The following is a 19,075-nucleotide window of genomic DNA, read 5'->3' as shown; positions in this document are numbered from 1 at the left end:
AGGGCCAAGGGATAGAGGGCAAGGGGGGGTATTGGGATTGGGCCTTGTTGTCGTGACCACCACAGAAGCCCCGCCTCTCAAATCATCCCACTGGACAGTGGGAAAAAAGCAGAGATGACGTGGGGCGGTATTTTGCTCTGACATGAAGTTTTTTCAACTGGAGGAGTTCCGAGCGCCTAGAGTGCAGAAACACGAGGCGCGTAGCAACACAAACACAGCGCTATGACAGCTCGACATCAACTTCTCTTCCATATTTATCACACGCTGATATTTACTGATGAAGGAAAGATATCTTTGGGCTGTGATTGGTTGGTCCTCATCAGATGACGTGGTGTTGAACTCATTTTATCTCAAGGTGCAGCCGTCACGCCTTGAAAAATAGGTGCACAGGAACACATGCGTGTCGCTCTAGTGTCGTTCTGGTGTCGCTCTAGTGTTGCTCTTGCGTCGCTCTAGTGTTGCTCTGGTGTCGCTCTGGTGTCACTCTGGTGTCCCTCTAGTGTTGTTCTAGTGTTGCTCTGGTGTTGCTTTAGTTTTGTTCTAGTGTCACTCTGGTGTCACTCTGGTGTCGCTCTAGTGTTGCTCTGGTGTCGCTCTGGTGTCACTCTGGTGTCACTCTAGTGTTGTTCTAGTGTTGCTCTGGTGTTGCTTTAGTTTTGTTCTAGTGTCACTCTGGTGTCGCTCTGGTGTCACTCTGGTGTCGCTGTGGTGTCGCTCTAGTGTTGCTCTGGTGTCGCTCTGGTGTCACTCTGGTGTCACTCTAGTGTTGTTCTAGTGTTGCTCTGGTGTTGCTTTAGTTTTGTTCTAGTGTCACTCTGGTGTCGCTCTGGTGTCGCTCTAGTGTTGCTCTGGTGTCGCTCTGGTGTCACTCTGGTGTCACTCTAGTGTTGTTCTAGTGTCGCTCTGGTGTTGCTTTAGTTTTGTTCTAGTGTCACTCTGGTGTCACTCTAGTGTCGCTCTAGTGTTGTTCTAGTGTTGCTCTTGCGTCGCTCTGGTGTCACTCTAGTGTCACTCTGGTGTCTCTCTAGTGTTGCTCTGGTGTCACTCTAGTGTCACTCTGGTGTCTCTCTAGTGTCGCTCTGGTGTCGCTCTAGTGTTGCTCTTGCATCGCTCTGGTGTCACTCTAGTGTCACTCTGGTGTCTCTCTAGTGTCGCTCTGGTGTCGCTCTAGTGTTGCTCTTGCATCGCTCTGGTGTCACTCTAGTGTCACTCTAGTGTCGCTCTGGTGTCGCTCTAGTGTTGCTCTAGTGTTGTTCTAGTGTCGCTCTTGCGTCGCTCTGGTGTCACTCTAGTGTCACTCTGGTGTCGCTCTAGTGTTGCTCTAGTGTCACTCTGGTGTCTCTCTAGTGTTGCTCTGGTGTCGCTCTAGGGTTGCTCTAGTGTCACTCTGGTGTCTCTCTAGTGTTGCTCTGGTGTCGCTCTAGTGTCACTCTGGTGTCGCTATGGTGTCGCTCAAGTGTCACTCTGGTGTCTCTCTAGTGTTGTTCTAGTGTTGCACTAGTGTTGCTCTGGTGTCGCTCTAGTGTCACTCTGGTGTCGCTATGGTGTCGCTCAAGTGTCACTCTGGTGTCTCTCTAGTGTTGTTCTAGTGTTGCACTAGTGTTGCTCTGGTGTCGCTCTAGTGTCACTCTGGTGTCGCTCTGGTGTCGCTCTAGTGTCACTCTGGTGTCTCTCTAGTGTCGCTCTAGTGTCGCTCTGGTGTCGCTCTAGTGTTGTTCTAGTGTTCTAGTGTCGCTCTGGTGTCGCTCTAGTGTCGCTCTAGTGTCACTCTGGTGTCGCTCTGGCGTTTTAGCGCCTCTACAGTGCATCTGCATTGAGAACAATGAATTTGAGGGCGCAGAAAACGCAGCATGTGTTCAGCTCTTGAAAAGAAGAACAACTCCGGGGCACCCAGGAGCTCACTCGGTCGAGCGGCCACCCTGTTGGTCGTGGGTTTGATTCCGACCTGCAGCCCTTTGCTACGTCCCCCCTGCTCACCCTGTCCGATCTAATAAAGGCAGTAAAAAACAACATAAAAATAATCTTAAAAGAAGAAGAGCTCTGCAGCTGTGTGACTGTGACGACTCAGAAACAAACTCATCAGTATTTGGCTTTTTCTGCTCCTTCCTGTTTCCTGGTGACGAATCAGACGTCAGGAAATAAACCTGCAGATTTTTACTGAAGCGTTTGATGTTTGTGAAAATTCAGCGTTTGTGACATCGACTCACCGTTTGAATCTGACGGATCACAACTTTAAATACGTTTCTATAGCTCAGATTTCTGTGTGTGTTGCATTCGCTGTCTGCTGCAGTGTCCTACTTTAACGTCTCCTCCCTCGCTCTGCTGCTCTGTGTGTGTGTGTGTGTGTGTGTGTGTGTGTCTGTCCGTGAAACAGGATTGTGTAACTGTGGGTTCCGTTGTGAGTCAGACCTGCTGCCTCATCAGTGTGTGTGTGTGTGTGTGTGTGTGTGTGTGTGTGTGTGTGTGTGTGTAGCTCGTCAGCTCTAATTAAGCTCGGCTGCTTAACGAGCAGACAGCTAATTAACACACTGAGAGAACTACACACACTCCTCCTTCATCCTTCGCTCGGCTTTCTTCATCTTTCTTTGTTTTTTATCTTCTATCATTTCTCCTCCACTCTCTTTCCTTCCTTCCTTCCTTCACTCCTACCTTCTGTCCTTTCCCTTTCTCCTGTCCCACAGTGCATCCTTCCTCCTCTCTTTCTTTTATCTCTCCTTTTCTCTCCACCTCCTTCCTTCCTTCCCTCTTGCCGTCTTTCTTTTATTCCATGTATTCCTCCCTTCTTTCCTCCCTTCCTACCTTCTATCCTTCCCTCATTCATCTCATGTATTCTCCTTAGCGTCTTTTCTTCTGTCCTTCTTTCATCTTTACTTCCTCCATCTCTCTCGTTCTCTTTTCTTCTTCACCCCCTCCCCTTCCCTTGCTCTCTTTCCTTCCTTCCTCCTGACTATCCTTACTTCCTTTCCTCATCTCTTACCGCTTTCTTTTGTCCCTCCTTCCATCCTTAAATCCGTCTTTCTTTCCTCTCACCTAGTCATCTTCTGTCCTCCTTTCCTTCTCTGCATCATCCTCTCATCTCCCCTCTCTCTTTTCACTCTTTTGTTCCCTTCCTTCTGTCCTTCCTCCTTTGCTTCCTTCTCAAGGAAGGAGGTGGGATGAAAGAAAAAGTGTATCCCACCTCCTTCCTTCCTATTTTCTCCTTCTTTCATCTCTGTTTCCTCCCTCCCTTCTGTCCTCAATGCTCTGTCTCTTCCTCCCTTTCCTCCCCCCTCCTCTTCCTCCTCCTCTTCCTCTGTGGTGTTTTTCTGGGTCAGACGAGGGGGGGCGGGAGGTTTGGGGAGATTTGGGGAATCTTATTTTAGTCGCTCCACATTTTCAAACAGGCTGCTCGTCTCCTCGTCGTCAGCCCTCTGCTGTGTTTAACATCACACGCTCTCATCATCATCATCATCATCATCATCATCATCACCAGCATCCCTCCTCTCCACTCGGGGGCAGTGTCAGTAATATTGTTCATAAACTGACAAGAGTGCGACGAATGATTCGTATAAAAACTGTTTATTAATTTAATCCCTGTTTAACGTGACTGTTCTTACTTATTATCAATTATTATTATTATCATTATTAATATCATTATTATTATAATATCTGTCTGTCTTAACGTATCAAAAGGTTTTCACATAAAAACAATTTGCTTATTTGAGTCCTGCCGTAAGAGCCAATCAGAGCCTGAGCTGAAGGAACGTACATCACTGACACTTCCTGTAGTTTCAAGCTAGTTAAAGAGCCAGGGATTGGCCATCCTCACCCGGTGGCTGATGGGTGTTGTAGTCAGAGACACTCCACAGCAGATTTTAACCCCTTACTGTCCCACAGACGGTTACACATGTACAGACATGATGAACTAACGACTCCTCTGTCGTCTCTGATCAGTTTATGTTTTCTCCAGGTGTTTTTTACACAGTGAGCTCCTGAAGACACATCTCTGTCTGTGTTGATCAGTTTTTCACTCAGAATCATTCAGTTCATTGTTTTAACCTCTTTTTTTGATGAAGACAAAACCTCAGAAAAGCCTGTGTTGATTCTCTGTTAGAGATGTCCCGATCACATTTGTTTTGCATCCGATCTGATACCGAGTCCTTTATTTTGAAACTGAGTCCGATCCGATACTTTGCAAAGCATTAAGAAAGAAAAACAAAAGAATGCATCCAAGTTGTCCCGTAAGGTTTGTTTATCTTGGCTGTGATCTTTTTGGCTTCATCGTGGTCCTGGGGAAATTTCTCTTTCCTTTCCAAAGCCTTCGCCAATGTCAGTTGGTTCTGTGGCTTTTTACTTGCTGCCTCGAACTCGGCATGCTGTGACAGATGTTTTCTTTCCAGATGGCGTATCAAATTGCGAAACGCTAGACTTGCACATTTTGCAAGTGGCTGTTGTGCTGCCTTCGCCTTCCAGTGCATACAAGTTCCATATTGTTGATGTTTTGCTAGCGTTACTAGCTGCTCATCTCAACTCACCCGCCTGCCCAACGTAGACACACTCATGTACAGCAGGCCCTGTCGTAAAGGAGTGTCGAAATGAGCGTGTTAATGTTGGGCAGGCGGGCGAGTGACGTTCAGGCAGGTAACTTGTTTTGGCATGGACAGCTAGCATGCTAACACCAGCGAAAATGTCAGCAGTTTGAAAGTATTATACATTGGAAAGCGGAAGCAACACTGAACAACACAAATGAAAAACATGGCCATTTTTGTTGTTTTGATTCCTCCGATCTTTTATTACCGATTCCGATTTTGTAAAAATAACGTGATCGGCGCCGTTACGCGATCCAAGGATCGGACATCCCTATTCTCTGTGATATTGTTTTCTATTTTGATCTTGAGGCTTCATGATATGGTCCCGTTGTGTTTTCCAGCTGACACCTCCCAGTTCTCCCAGTTCTCCCAGTGATTCTGACTGTTGGAGAAAAACTTCAGATTGTTACCTTTTAAATGAGACTATGTCTGCACATGTAATGAAACAGCTTTCACTTTACTTTAGGTGAATTTAATATGACCTTAAAGAGGATTTAAAACACTACATTCTACCATACAGTGACCAGAGTCGACCCAACAAAGGTCAGGGGCCCCTTCCAGGGGTCCCAGACAGTCGACACTGCAGGAGCAGTGTCAGCAGAACAGAGGGGGAAACATCAGATGCATGAAATTAAATTTTGCCTCAAAGAATCTTAAAACTTGGCTGAAAAACAAGGAGACCTGCCACCATGCGTCGCCGCTGCACGTCAGCGCCGTCCGCTCTCGTCTGCTCGGCTTTTTGTCTGCGTTTGTCAGTTTGGCCCTTCAGGATTTCACCTGTCTGCTGTTCATGAAGCGAGTTAATGTTTGTGCTGATTGTCTGCTGAGCGTTGTTTTGTATCAGCTGTCTGCTTTTGGTCCTGTTCAGATGTTCCTGTTTTTCTCTCAGCTGTGTTTTATTTGTTGTTTTAATTCGGGCTGCAACATCAGGCCGACGGACAACAGCTGAACGTTGTGATGAAATCTGCGAAGTTACTTGTTTTCTTTGCACATTTTTATTTTGTCTTTCCGATGCTGCAGCTGTCACAAGCTCTGATGTGTACGGTTACCATGGTTACAGATGTTGTGTTGTGTGGTCAGTGGAGAAGGCTCTGTTGAAGCTGGATCATTATCTCCTTAATGACGCAGCTGATGTGCTGGTCGCAGGCTGTTGGTGATTTGTTTGGAAAAGTTTCTACAACTGGTAAAGTTTTTATGTAAAATCTGTTCCATGATTTATGACAGGTGGCTGCTACTCAAGCTGAATTTTCCAGAAGACCAAACCCTTTTGTAGAAATGTTAAGTTTTATATTCTGAGGTTTGTTTTCACCTGTGATCTATAAAGAAGCAAAATTTACAGATCCTGAATGGACGTTTTGTGGTGTGTTAGTCTCTGGTGTGGCCGCAGAGTGAGAGCCTCATGAAGTGAGCAAGTGTGTGTTCAGAGTTTATGAAGATCCTGCAGCGTGTTAGCATCCCTCATAGTGTTCAATGGGACTTTTAGCATCAGGCTAACAGTTTGTTTTCCTGTGTGTGTGTGTTTCAGATCCGTGTGGATGGGATTCCACCGCCGGCCCAGAATGCTTTGCTGTATGAGACGGTGACGGTGGTGGAAGGGAAGCCGATCCTGAGAGACATGGTGTTCAGTCCAGACCATCAGTACATCTACCTGCTGAGTGACAGACAGGTGAGCGCACACACACACACACACACACACACACACACGTAAGCAGAAATGTATGTTTAATGTTTGTCACACGTCTGCCAGTACGGTCGCTGATGGTAAATGGATCGTTATTTATATTCTGAATATAAATCTGAATATTTCACTGCTTCAACTTAAATCTGAAAACTTTTTTCTATAAAGAAAAAGTCAATACATGAAACACCTCGCTGAGTTTAATCAGCAGGTTTCAAATAGAAAATCTGACTTTGATTTTTTTTTTCTTGACAAACCAAAAAAAGACTTCTGACTTTATTTTATTTTATTTTATTCACTCAGGAAGTCCCAAAACACATTCAGTGCAACAATGATACAAAACTCCACAATAAAACAACTTTTGAAACTTCTCAAGAACACGAGCTCATGATGTTTCCGTCACCACGCTCTTAAATTCTACATTCTACAAGATTGTTCCGTGTCCGCGGTGCAGAGGAGGAGAACATGCAGATTCTGAGCTCTTTTAAAAAATACACATTAATAATATTTGTGACATGGTGAAAGTTAACGGACTGAACTGAGACATTTGGACAAAACTCAGGAGGTGAACTGGATCAGGTGACACTGTGTGTGTGTGTGTGTGTGTGTGTTTAGGAATTCTGTTGTTTTAACATCTGCAGACAGGAAGTTGTGAATGTGAATATCGCTCAGCCGGCACCACGATACACACTGTTTCTGAGTGAGTGTGTGTCCCATGTTAAAACTCTGATTGTACCGTTGAGAGGAAGCAGCGCGAGTTCCTGTGCAGCTGACGACACACACACACACACACACACACACACACACAGAAACATGTAGATATTCAGATGTGTGTGTTTTGTTGGTCGTTCAGATGTCATTCATATTTTATGTGTGATGTCAGTAAACAGCTGTCAGATGTCAGCGAGGTGTCACTGAATCTGATGTTTTTGCTCCTGCACACGTATGTCTGTGTGTGTTAGTCTGATGTGATGGACTGAATTCATCATAAAGCATCAGTCATACGTGTGTTTAGTTGCTGTGGTCACGTCTGGGACTGTGTATCATACAGAACATGTTTTTGTTCCAGTTAAAACTGTCTGTGTGTCACAAATCTGTTTCCACCTGCGGTGTCCACAAACTTCTGGCCATGTAGTGTAGAACTGCAGGATGAAGCTTAGCAGGTCATGATGTAATGTACAGAGTCAGCTGTGTCAGGATGATGTCATCACATTATATCGAGTCAAGATTCAAGATTAACTTTATTGTCTCACAAAGTGAGAAATTTGTTCTGGGCCGTTCGCCCATGCTGCAGCCACAACACAGAACATACAATACAATACAACACAATACCAAACATACAACAGATATGCGCGTTCCATATCATACAAGGTGCTGAAAAGTGCAAGAAACATGGTGAATTAAGAAATGAATAAATAAAAGAATGAATAAATAACAGCTAACAGGGCTAATAAAATGCTAAAATTATAATAAGTTAAAAATCCTAACCTGTGCAAAGCAAACAAACGCAAGTCATCTGAGCTCTGGTCTTATCTGACCTGTTTACCAGCTTTATTGACACAGGAACAAACAAGTTTTTAAATCTGTTCAGTCTGCAGTGAGGAGCTCTAACCCTTCTACCAGATGGTAGCAGCTCATACTCGCCATGCATGATGTGTGATGGATCACAGATAATTTTATTTGCTTGTTGCAGAGTGGCCTGTTCATAAATGCTCTGAATGGAGAAGTGCTCTTTAACACCAATAATTTTTCCAGCAGCATGAATTAGCTGAAACAGTTTGTTCTTTAGCTGCACAGAGAGGTCGTGCATCAGTATTACATCATCATCATTATTATTATCTTTCATAGGAAAAGCAGCAATGTGTGAACATCTGTGATGCTATACCTGATCAGACTTTTGTCAGACTGCCTTATAAAAAATCAACATAAATCTTTGATCAACACCATGAATTCTCAGACGACGTAGAAAATGCAGCCGTTGCTGTAGTCTGCAACAGAGGCTGTCCACGTGTGTGCTCCAGGTGAGTGCGTTGTCAATAAAGACACCCAGATACTTGTGTGACTGCACCTGGGCAGTGGCCTGTGGTCACCCACTCCTCGAGGGTCGAACACCATTTCTTCAGTCTTATTCACATTCAGAATGAGGTGGTTATCATCGCACCGCTCAACAAACCTCTGAATTTCCAAAAGGTAGTCAGATATATCATGATTCTTTTTCAACAGAGATACGATTGCAGTGTCGTCTGAGAACTTAAACGTGCAATATGTAATTTTCTGCCGCTAGGGGTCTCAAACCAAAGCAATAACAGAAGACGGCATTGGATGACATCACGAAGTAGCGTGGGATCATGGGAGTTGTAGTCATATATCAGATACAGACCTGCTGCTGGCCGGAGAGCTGGTGCCCCGGCCAGCAGCAGTGCTTGCAGTACACTGGTGGAAATGATTAATATTTCGATAACATCAGCCAGATGTTTGCTGACCTGTCTAGTAGAACACACGCAAGGTCTGCGTCGAATTGTAGTCCTAGATTTCCATGAAGCTCTCTCCATCTCGGAAAGGCCACACCAATATTAATCCTTGATTTAGCTCTCTTCTTATCCCAAATTCTTCTGGGATCGCTTGGTTGACCCGTACGTTTCCGTTTTACCGGCTTGTTTACCGGGACAGCTTTGGTGTCAGAAGGTGCAGCAACCGTCAATGCATAATCATGATCCATGACGAGTTAGCTTAGCCTAGCAACAGTAACGTTCATTCTCTGACGTCTCATCCGGTCTGCTGCTTCCTCTTCTCCTTCATTTAATGGCTATGGTAACTGGAGTTACGTCGCCATTGACATGCGACCTAATGACACGGTCCGTAACTTTTATTAATATTTCATATTTATCTGTGTTTGAAAAATTGTTGGAAACATTTCTGATAATCAAAGTACACAACTAAACAAAATATATAATATTGGTTTAGTCGTTTTTAGACATTTTTATGTGGAAACACTACATATTATACCTTTAATGATGTGACTGTTTGTATAAAAGCTTCTACGCGCATCTGTGTACAGAGTGAACAGAACCGGTGAACTCACGCATCCCTGTGGTGCACCTGTGCTCAGAGTTTTAGTGTCAGATAAAGTTCCATTGACACTGACCCGCTGTCTGCGATTTGTTAAAAACGAAAAGTACCAATTAATAATTAAAGGATGAACATTAAAATCATTTCATCTGCTAATTAGAAGATGTGGCTGCAACATATTAAAAGCTGAACTACAATCAACCAATAAATGTCAGCTGCGTCAGGATGATGTCATCACGTTATATAGAGTCAGCTGCGTCAGGATGATGTCATCACGTTATATAGAGTCAACTGCGTCAGGATGATGTCATCATGTTATATAGAGTCAGCTGCGTCAGGATGATGTCATCACGTTATATAGAGTCAACTGCCTCAGGATGATGTCATCACGTTATATAGAGTCAGCTGCCTCAGGATGATGTCATCACGTTATATAGAGTCAGCTGCCTCAGGATGATGTCATCACGTTATATAGAGTCAACTGTCTCAGGATGATGTCATCACGTTATATAGAGTCAGCTGCCTCAGGATGATGTCATCACGTTATATAGAGTCAACTGTCTCAGGATGATGTCATCACGTTATATAGAGTCAGCTGCCTCAGGATGATGTCATCACGTTATATAGAGTCAACTGTCTCAGGATGATGTCATCACGTTATATAGAGTCAGCTGCCTCAGGATGATGTCATCACGTTATATAGAGTCAACTGTCTCAGGATGATGTCATCACGTTATATAGAGTCAACTGTCTCAGGATGATGTCATCACGTTATATAGAGTCAGCTGCCTCAGGATGATGTCATCACGTTATATAGAGTCAACTGCCTCAGGATGATGTCATCACGTTATATAGAGTCAGCTGCGTCAGGATGATGTCATCACGTTATATAGAGTCAGCTGCCTCAGGATGATGTCATCACGTTATATAGAGTCAGCTGCCTCAGGATGATGTCATCACGTTATATAGAGTCAACTGCCTCAGGATGATGTCATCACGTTATATAGAGTCAGCTGCGTCAGGATGATGTCATCACGTTATATAGAGTCAGCTGCCTCAGGATGATGTCATCACGTTATATAGAGTCAGCTGCCTCAGGATGATGTCATCACGTTATATAGAGTCAGCTGCCTCAGGATGATGTCATCACGTTATATAGAGTCAGCTGCCTCAGGATGATGTCATCACGTTATATAGAGTCAGCTGCCTCAGGATGATGTCATCACGTTATATAGAGTCAGCTGCGTCAGGATGATGTCATCACGTTATATAGAGTCAGCTGCCTCAGGATGATGTCATCACGTTATATAGAGTCAACTGCCTCAGGATGATGTCATCACGTTATATAGAGTCAGCTGCGTCAGGATGATGTCATCACGTTATATAGAGTCTTTCCTATGAAAGATAATAATAATGATGATGATGTAATACTGATGCACGACGTGTAACAGGCTGATCAATAATCAGCTGATAATGGGACATGTTTAATTAAGCAGTGTGACACTGAGCGTGAGCTTTAAAGTAATTTGCAGCACGACAGTGATGCGGTCAGCGCCGAGGTCCGTACGCATCACTGAGGTGATGTTAAAGCACAGCCTTCTGGGTAATATTGTGATTATACAACTATTAGCACCAAAATAAAATCTATAATCAAATCAATAATCAATCATGCTGAGCAGCAGTTAGCTTTCAAACTATAAAAGTCTTTGTGACTGTTGTCTGTTTCCATGGAAACACACGGGGTCAGACTAATAACTGGAGAAGAGTCAGCCCCATCAGTAGACTGCTGTATGTAATGAAAGACATCACATCCTCAAACTCAACGTGTGTTTTAGGCTCATATAGAGCCGTGTCAGCGGCACAGCTGGTGGAGGACACCAGATGTAGCCAGAGGTTTCCAGTCACTCGCCGAAAGTCTAGAAGTCAAAATGAACAACAAAAACAAATAGATGTAATCATCTCCAAACTCCACAACTGTGGTCATACTCTGCACTCCAGAGAGGCTCCTGCACTGACGGGCGGTCGAGCAGCAAACGGCACCACAAATTACATTCATTAAAGTTGATTGAATAAAAAATAAGACTAACTTATTTAATCTGATGAATCACTGAGCCTTTATTAGTAAGCTGGAGAATTTCTGCAGATGCAGTGATTCAGTTAAAAATCTGAAATGTTTTATTTGAGTGAATTATTTTATAGATGTCACTGAAACAGCTGCAGAAACAAACTGTCATGAACATTTGTCCAAATATCCTCATGAGACATTTTCAGGAGGATTTTTGCTCTTCAGCTCATCTGAAATAAAGGACAAAAATGTTTCAGATAAATTAGTTCAACGAACGTTGACTTGCAGTGTGCTGATATTTACATTGTTTAGAGTTTTACTGAAGGTTTTGGCTCATAAACATGAACACATACAGATCATGTGTGTGTCCAGTATGAAGCAAAGCATCATCATCAGCCTCCTCTTCCTCCAGCTGTTCATCAAACTCAGGTCAACAATAAAACCATCGTCTCTGTAGCAGGTTTGCATCCTTCTGGTTTATGCTCTGGGTGTTATGTTGCCATGGAGATGGCGGAGTAATATTTGTAGAGATGATCCAGGTGTGCTGATTTGAGCACATTGTAAACGTCTTGTTGACCAATCAGATGGCTCGGTCAGAATACATGTTGTATGATGTCATGTATTATTTAGATAATGGATTTGTAGCTGATGAGTCGTGAGGCTGGGAATCACCAGACGACCCAACGTACGACATTATTGTGATCAAATATATTATATTATTATTTATGACCTTTTTTTCCACCTGTAAATTAATTCACCAAAGAAGAACTTTGTCAGCATCAGTTTGACCTCATGACATAAAGTCTCCAGTCTGTTCATCGACTTTTATGGTTTTTACTGCAGCAAAATGTGACGCGAAGCAGAAAATAATCGTTAGTTAATAAACCAAAATGAGCTCAAACAGCTACAGCAATAAATCCTGTTTTTACATTAATGCGTGAGTCACAACATATGATGATGTCAGATATAACAACACTCACTTTACATACTTTAACTGCATTGTACACTGACGTGCTTTTACTGAGGGAAGGTAAAGTTGTTAGTGTTAGTGCTTTGATTGTTTGTCTCTCAGTGAGGCTCCATGTGTTCAGAGATTCTGTTTCAGAGTTTCTACAGACGTTTTAAACAAACTGCAGACGCTGATCGAACTCTGAGTTTCCTCTGAGGAGACACAGTACTGTCAGAGCTCAGACTTCAGCGTCTCTTGAGTTTAAACTCTCCTGTTTGTCCTCTGTGTCCGTTTGTGAAATGCAGCATGGGTAATGCAGTTCACAGTGTGGAGACAAGTCAGGAACAAACAGAGCAGACGAGATCAACAGAAACATCAGCTTGGGTTTAATAAATGTACATATGAAGTGTTGCTGAAGCCAAAGACTCCTTCATGTTTTCAGTTTGATTAACAGAACAGCTGACATGTGAAGTGAGCCCAAACCAAATGTGTTTCACGTCTGAAATTACAAAAACTACGTGTGTCTTTGTCATGTGAGTCACATGTGAAGCTGCAGATGAATTTGTCTGCACATTTTAAACAATGCATCACTGCAGTGAATAAAAGAAATGAATGTTTGAGACAGTGTCAGAGTGAAAACTGCAGAATCAGCTGTTTTATGAATGAAGTCTGGCAGAGAAACAGCGTCACTGTTTCTTTAAAGAAAAGCTCCGATAATGAGGTCAGAGAGGAGACAGGACTCCCTCTGTGTGTGTGTGTGTGTGTGTGTGTGTGTGTGTGTGTGTGTGTGTGTGTGTGTGAGACAATGAATGTATTCATGTGTGAATGTCTGAATAAGACAGAGACAGACAGAGTGTCCACTGTGTTTCACTGTGTTTACTGTCTCTCTGCTGCAGTGACCTCTGGGTAAAAGATACCACACACACACACACACACACACACACACACACATGCACACACACACAAACGCACACACACTGAGTAACTGTCTGTAAAATCAAGACTAATGTGTTACACACAGGCCTCAGGCTGTTACTGTCAGCGGAAAACCACCAAACCGCACTGAGATAACACACACGCACACACACACACGCACACACACACACACACGCACACACACACACACACACACACACGCACACACACACACACACACACACACAATCAAAAAATCAATATCAAGTCAATTTAACGTGTTAAGCTCAATGATAATAAAGTTAAAGGTTTGGAAATATGGATTTTATATTTATCTTGTTTTCAAAACTCACTCAGACGTGAATATAAAACACTACCAGTACTAATAATAACTTTATTTATACAGCACAGTTTCATAAAGTGCAACATGATGAACATAAAAGACAAAACATTTTATTAACAGATGATAAAAACATGATGAGAATAAATAAATCAAGATGAATTTAAAAATCAATATTCAGTTCAAGCAGTGGTGAAAAGATCCGTCTTCAGATGTGCTTTGTTGGTTTGAACAGATTGAGAACAGTGTCGTGTTCACATGAGGAGCGACTGAATAACATGTGAAGTCAATGTAAAGATGAGATTAGATGTGGCGTCCCAGCTGGCGGCACAGTGGACAAACACAAATTAAGTGGTGCTAATGAAGTGAGTTGTGCGATTTTGTGTCATGCACTTATCTCTGTGAGAGCTGAAAAATCTGAACTTCAGTGACTGATTTGAGCCATGACAGCCAATCAGCATCCTCCAAGGACGTACCGCTGGAAGCTCATCAGTGCAGTCACGACTTGTGTGCGTGAAGTGAGTCAACACAAAATGTTGTAGCGTTCAAACTCCCGCAAGTACATAAGGTGTGAACACAACGTGAGGCCTTCAGGCAGAGGCTGCGTCTCCACGTCGTTAAAGTCAGAGTGTCTCTCCTAAAACTCTGCAGTACATGTGATGATGTCAGAGGGTGAATCAGCTGTGCGACCTGTCTGACTCTGCTGTGGTTGTAAATCTGAACCATCGTGTCTGAAACGTGTTTTTCAGGTGACCAGACTTCCTGTGGAGAGCTGCGAGCAGTACGGCAGCTGCTCCGACTGTCTGGGCTCAGGAGACCCTCACTGTGGCTGGTGTGTCCTCTTCAACAAGTAAGAACCTTCACTTCCTGTCATCAGAGATCAGAGCCAGGGCGGCAGCTCGCCACCGAGCCGCCCGGTCGCCTCGTGATTTAAACGTCTGTGGTGTCGGTGAAGAGATGAGCGAGGATGGATCTGAATCACCGACTCTGTCTCCTCAGATTTACAGTTATTCTCTGCTCATTCACAGCAGCTCATTTGTTGTTGTCTCAACCTGAGTGATCATTTCTATCACCATAATGACACCACGTTCACTGACGTCATGTTTCATTGGTTCTCCTTCAGTACCCATCAGTTATGTGGAGGCTTTATGGTCCTGTGAAAACATTCAAAGCACCAAACTCACATGTGCACAAAGACGATTATCAGCTGTAATTACACATCACACCACATTATAGTGTTGTTTAATATATTGTCAGGACAGTCTGTGTGTTCTATCACTGCACACAACAAACATGGCTGAAGCCTCAAAGTACTGAGACGATATAAAGATTAGAAATGCAGGAGAGAAGTTTGTCCACATTTCTCAAGTTTCTGTCGACTTGAACCAGGTCACACAGCAGCTCCACAAAAAACCTTCTCCCAGTTTGCTGTGGGAGAACTTGACTTGAGAAATGGCTCAGAGCTCTGAACTCACTGCTGGGACAACCTGGCCTCACTCTGATGCTGTTGAGTACAGGTCAGGTGACTTCCAGTGTCAGACACTGACCAAAAAAGCCGCCCTTTGACGTCGGCGTGATACGACGCTGATCGCTGATATCTGAGGGAACTGTGGCGGGACAACAGTATGAGTTAACAGGGCCAAAGTCTGAGTGGAGCTGATGGGAGGGTTTTTGGTTACATTTAGCCAACACACACACACACACGTGGTTACGTTTAGCCAACACACACGTGGTTACGTTTAGCCAACACACACACGTGGTTACGTTTAGCCAACACACACACACACACACGTGGTTACGTTTAGCCAACACACACGTGGTTACGTTTAGCCAACACACACACGTGGTTACGTTTAGCCAACACACACACACACACACACACACACACGTGGTTACGTTTAGCCAACACACACACACACACACACACACACACACGTGGTTACGTTTAGCCAACACACACACACACACACACACACACACGTGGTTACGTTTAGCCAACACACACACACGTGGTTACGTTTAGCCAACACACACACGTGGTTACGTTTAGCCAACACACACACGTGGTTACGTTTAGCCAACACACACACGCGTGGTTACGTTTAGCCAACACACACACACGTGGTTACGTTTAGCCAACACACACACGTGGTTACGTTTAGCCAACACACACACGTGGTTACGTTTAGCCAACACACACACGCGTGGTTACATTTAGCCAACACACACACGCGTGGTTACGTTTAGCCGACACACACACGTGGTTACGTTTAGCCGACACACACACACACACGTGGTTACGTTTAGCCGACACACACACGTGGTTACGTTTAGCCAACACACACACATGGTTACGTTTAGCCGACACACACACACACGTGGTTACGTTTAGCCAACACACACACATGGTTACGTTTAGCCGACACACACACACACGTGGTTACATTTAGCCAACACACATGCTCTGAATGACATCATATGTGCTCAGCTGTGAGCATAACTGGAGGATAAAAGAAAAGAAATTTGAAAAAACTGACAGGAGAGAAGAGGACGTAGGAAAATATAATAAAGGAGAAAAAGAAACAAAGAAAATAGTGTGTGTGTGTGTGTGTGTGTGTGTGTGTGTGTTCCCATGAGGCTTCATTAATGTTTCCATAAATGGTTCTCACACACACACACACACACACACACACACACACACACACACACACACACACACACAGAGTGTTTGATGTTGAGCGTCCAGGCAGGTGGAGGAAGTTCCTCTTTAGATCCCCTTCAAAATAAAAGCCCTGGACTGTCAGTGGATTCATATGTATGTGGCCAAACTGCAGCTTGTGTTTTATTCTGAAGGTCCCAGATCTGTTTTCATGTCTTTTATTCATCTGTCATATGATGAGATAAAACAGGTGATGCTGATCCTGGATCAGCAGGTAGAGGTCAGCTGGAGGACGGCCGGGGGGGTGGAGATAATTCACTGAATAACATCATCTGTAGTTTTGTTAATAAAGAGCAGTAACACGCCTCCGTCTCACGCCGGGATCTTTCACACTATATTTAAACATAACTGTGCGGTCTGTTAGGAAGACTTTGCTTTATTATTTATTTATTTTTGTATTACTGCAAAGAAAAAAATCAGTTGCTTCTTTCTTAGTGTGGACATTAAAGAAATAAATCAAGTGCAGACTTTTTTTTAGGGGGCGTTGAAAGGCATTGTGGGAAGTGAAGGAAACTGCAGTAGAAGCAGAACTGAGGATGATGATGACGAGGAAAAATAAACTTTTAATCTTTTGCACATCCTCAAATAAAATCTGATTCACAGAGAGCGTTTAAATAAAAAAGAAAATTAAAATTTCATTAAATTCACTGTGAAAATAAATTATCAAATAAATAATGAATTAAAAAATAATTAATAAGATATTTTTGTTAATTTAAAACACAATGTAGATGATTAAAGATAAATTAAAACGTCATTACTTAAGCAAATAATTTAGAATTACAAAATAAAGGTTTAAAAACTCCTCCTCCTCCTCCTCCTCCTCCTCCTCCTCCTCCCCCTCTCCTTCTTGTTCTGTCCATCTGTTGTTAATTAGAAGTGAACAGATCGTTACTGCGCTCTGATTGGTTCTGTTCGGAGCTACATATGTCGGAGCTGCTGCCGTCTGCAGACACAAACATGAAGCTGCTCACACTGCGACACACCTGTTACCTGCTCGCACTCTTCCTCTTCCGCTTCAGAGAGCTTTAAACTAAAAACATTAAAATGACAAAACTAAATTCAGATAATTTATTCCTAAGATGTGAAAACAGATACATATATTGAATTAAAATATATACATTTTAATAAATATAAAACTATATGTATTGATGAAATAAATGAGCAATTTTTAAACACATAAATAAACAAAAAATAAATAAAATAAGAAATTTGTATAAAACCAAATAATATTTGAAATAAAATAAAAATAACTAAATTAAAAGATTCATAATGGTTAAAAATTAATAAAAAGGAAATAGTGAAAAAATAAAAATCTGTAATTACATAAATAATTTGAAAATTATTAAAGAAAACATAAAGTCCTAAAAATGAAATGATTACGTCACAGAATAAAGGCGCTGGTAAAATAATGCTCATTTACTGTGAACATGAATGAATGTGTGTAAACACGTGTGTGTGTGTATACAGTGTGTTGACCCCTGGTGACCTTTGACCCCTCCAGGTGTTCCAGACAGGAAGCTTGTGACAAGTGGGAGGAGCCTCAGCACTTCAACACCCGGCTGGACCAATGTGTCGACATCTCCGTTACCCCGAGCAACATGTCCGTCACCTCGCCGGCAACACAGGTACACACACACACACACACACACACACACACTGACGGATCAGTGACAGGTGATGATGTCATCACACACCTTAACTCTCTGTCTGTCTGTAGTTAACCATCCGAGTGCAGAACGTCCCGGCGCTGTCGGGGGGCGTGTCCTGTGTGTTCGAGGACCTGAGTGAGACGCCAGGAGAGGTGCTGGCTAAAGGCCAGGTGATGTGTATGTCACCGTCACTGAGAGACCTGCCGACACACACACACTCCTACGGTGAGAGAGACACACACACACACACACACACACACACACTTCGCCATGATGTGAGTCGATCAGATCAATAAAGTCATGATGTTGATTTTCAGGAGAGAAACGAGTCGTTGAGCTCAGTCTGCGCTCCACAGAGACCGGACACCAGTTCATCACCACCGACTTCATCTACTACAACTGCTCCGTCCTCAACTCGTGAGTCTCCTCACCTCCTCTGTCCTCATCTCCTCTCCTCTCCTCTGTCCTCATCTCCTCTCCTCTCCTCTGTCCTCATCTCCTCTCTCCTCCTCTCCTCTGTCCTCATCTCCTCTGTCCTCATCTCCTCTCCTCTCCTCTCCTCTGTCCTCATCTCCTCTCCTCTCCTCTGTCCTCATCTCCTCTCCTCTCCTCTGTCCTCATCTCCTCTCCTCTCCTCTGTCCTCATCTCCTCTGTCCTCATCTCCTCTCCTCTCCTCTGTCCTCATCTCCTCTCCTCTCCTCTGTCCTCCTCCTCTCTCCTCTGTCCTCATCTCCTCTCCTCTGTCCTCATCTCCTCTCTCCTCCTCTCTTCTGTCCTCCTCTCCTCTGTCCTCCTCTCCTCTGTCCTCATCTCCTCTGTCCTCCTCTCCTCTGTCCTCCTCTCTTCTGTCCTCCTCTCCTCTGTCCTCATCTCCTCTGTCCTCATCTCCTCTCCTCTGTCCTCCTCTCCTCTGTCCTCATCTCCTCTCCTCTGTCCTCCTCTCCTCTGTCCTCATCTCCTCTCCTCTCTCCTCCTCTCCTCTGTCCTCCTCTCCTCTGTCCTCATCTCCTCTCCTCTCTCCTCTTTCATCTCCACTAATTTCATCTCCTACAACTGCTTCGTGCTCGACTTGTGAATCTCACACTTCCTCATCTCCTCTCCTCTGTCCTTGTTTCCTCTCCT

At 43.7% G+C, this 19,075-nt stretch overlaps 1 protein-coding gene across 1 annotated transcript in view; it reads left to right on the top strand.

The window, feature by feature from the left end:
* plxna3 (plexin A3) overlaps positions 1–19,075 on the top strand; it is a 177,621-nt gene that overhangs the window by 102,684 nt on the left and 55,862 nt on the right. Inside the window, exons 7-11 of the mRNA XM_049582441.1 lie at positions 6,094–6,234; positions 14,334–14,434; positions 17,805–17,928; positions 18,021–18,177; positions 18,270–18,369. Coding sequence (XP_049438398.1) covers positions 6,094–6,234; positions 14,334–14,434; positions 17,805–17,928; positions 18,021–18,177; positions 18,270–18,369 — 623 coding nt within the window. The remainder of the gene's footprint in view (positions 1–6,093; positions 6,235–14,333; positions 14,435–17,804; positions 17,929–18,020; positions 18,178–18,269; positions 18,370–19,075) is intronic.

Source organism: Epinephelus fuscoguttatus, linkage group LG7 (genome assembly GCF_011397635.1).
Source record: "Epinephelus fuscoguttatus linkage group LG7, E.fuscoguttatus.final_Chr_v1".
In the NCBI taxonomy this organism is placed as follows: domain Eukaryota; kingdom Metazoa; phylum Chordata; class Actinopteri; order Perciformes; family Serranidae; genus Epinephelus; species Epinephelus fuscoguttatus.
Note: the sequence above shows the minus strand (reverse complement) of the source record. Positions and strands in the feature narration are given on the sequence as shown.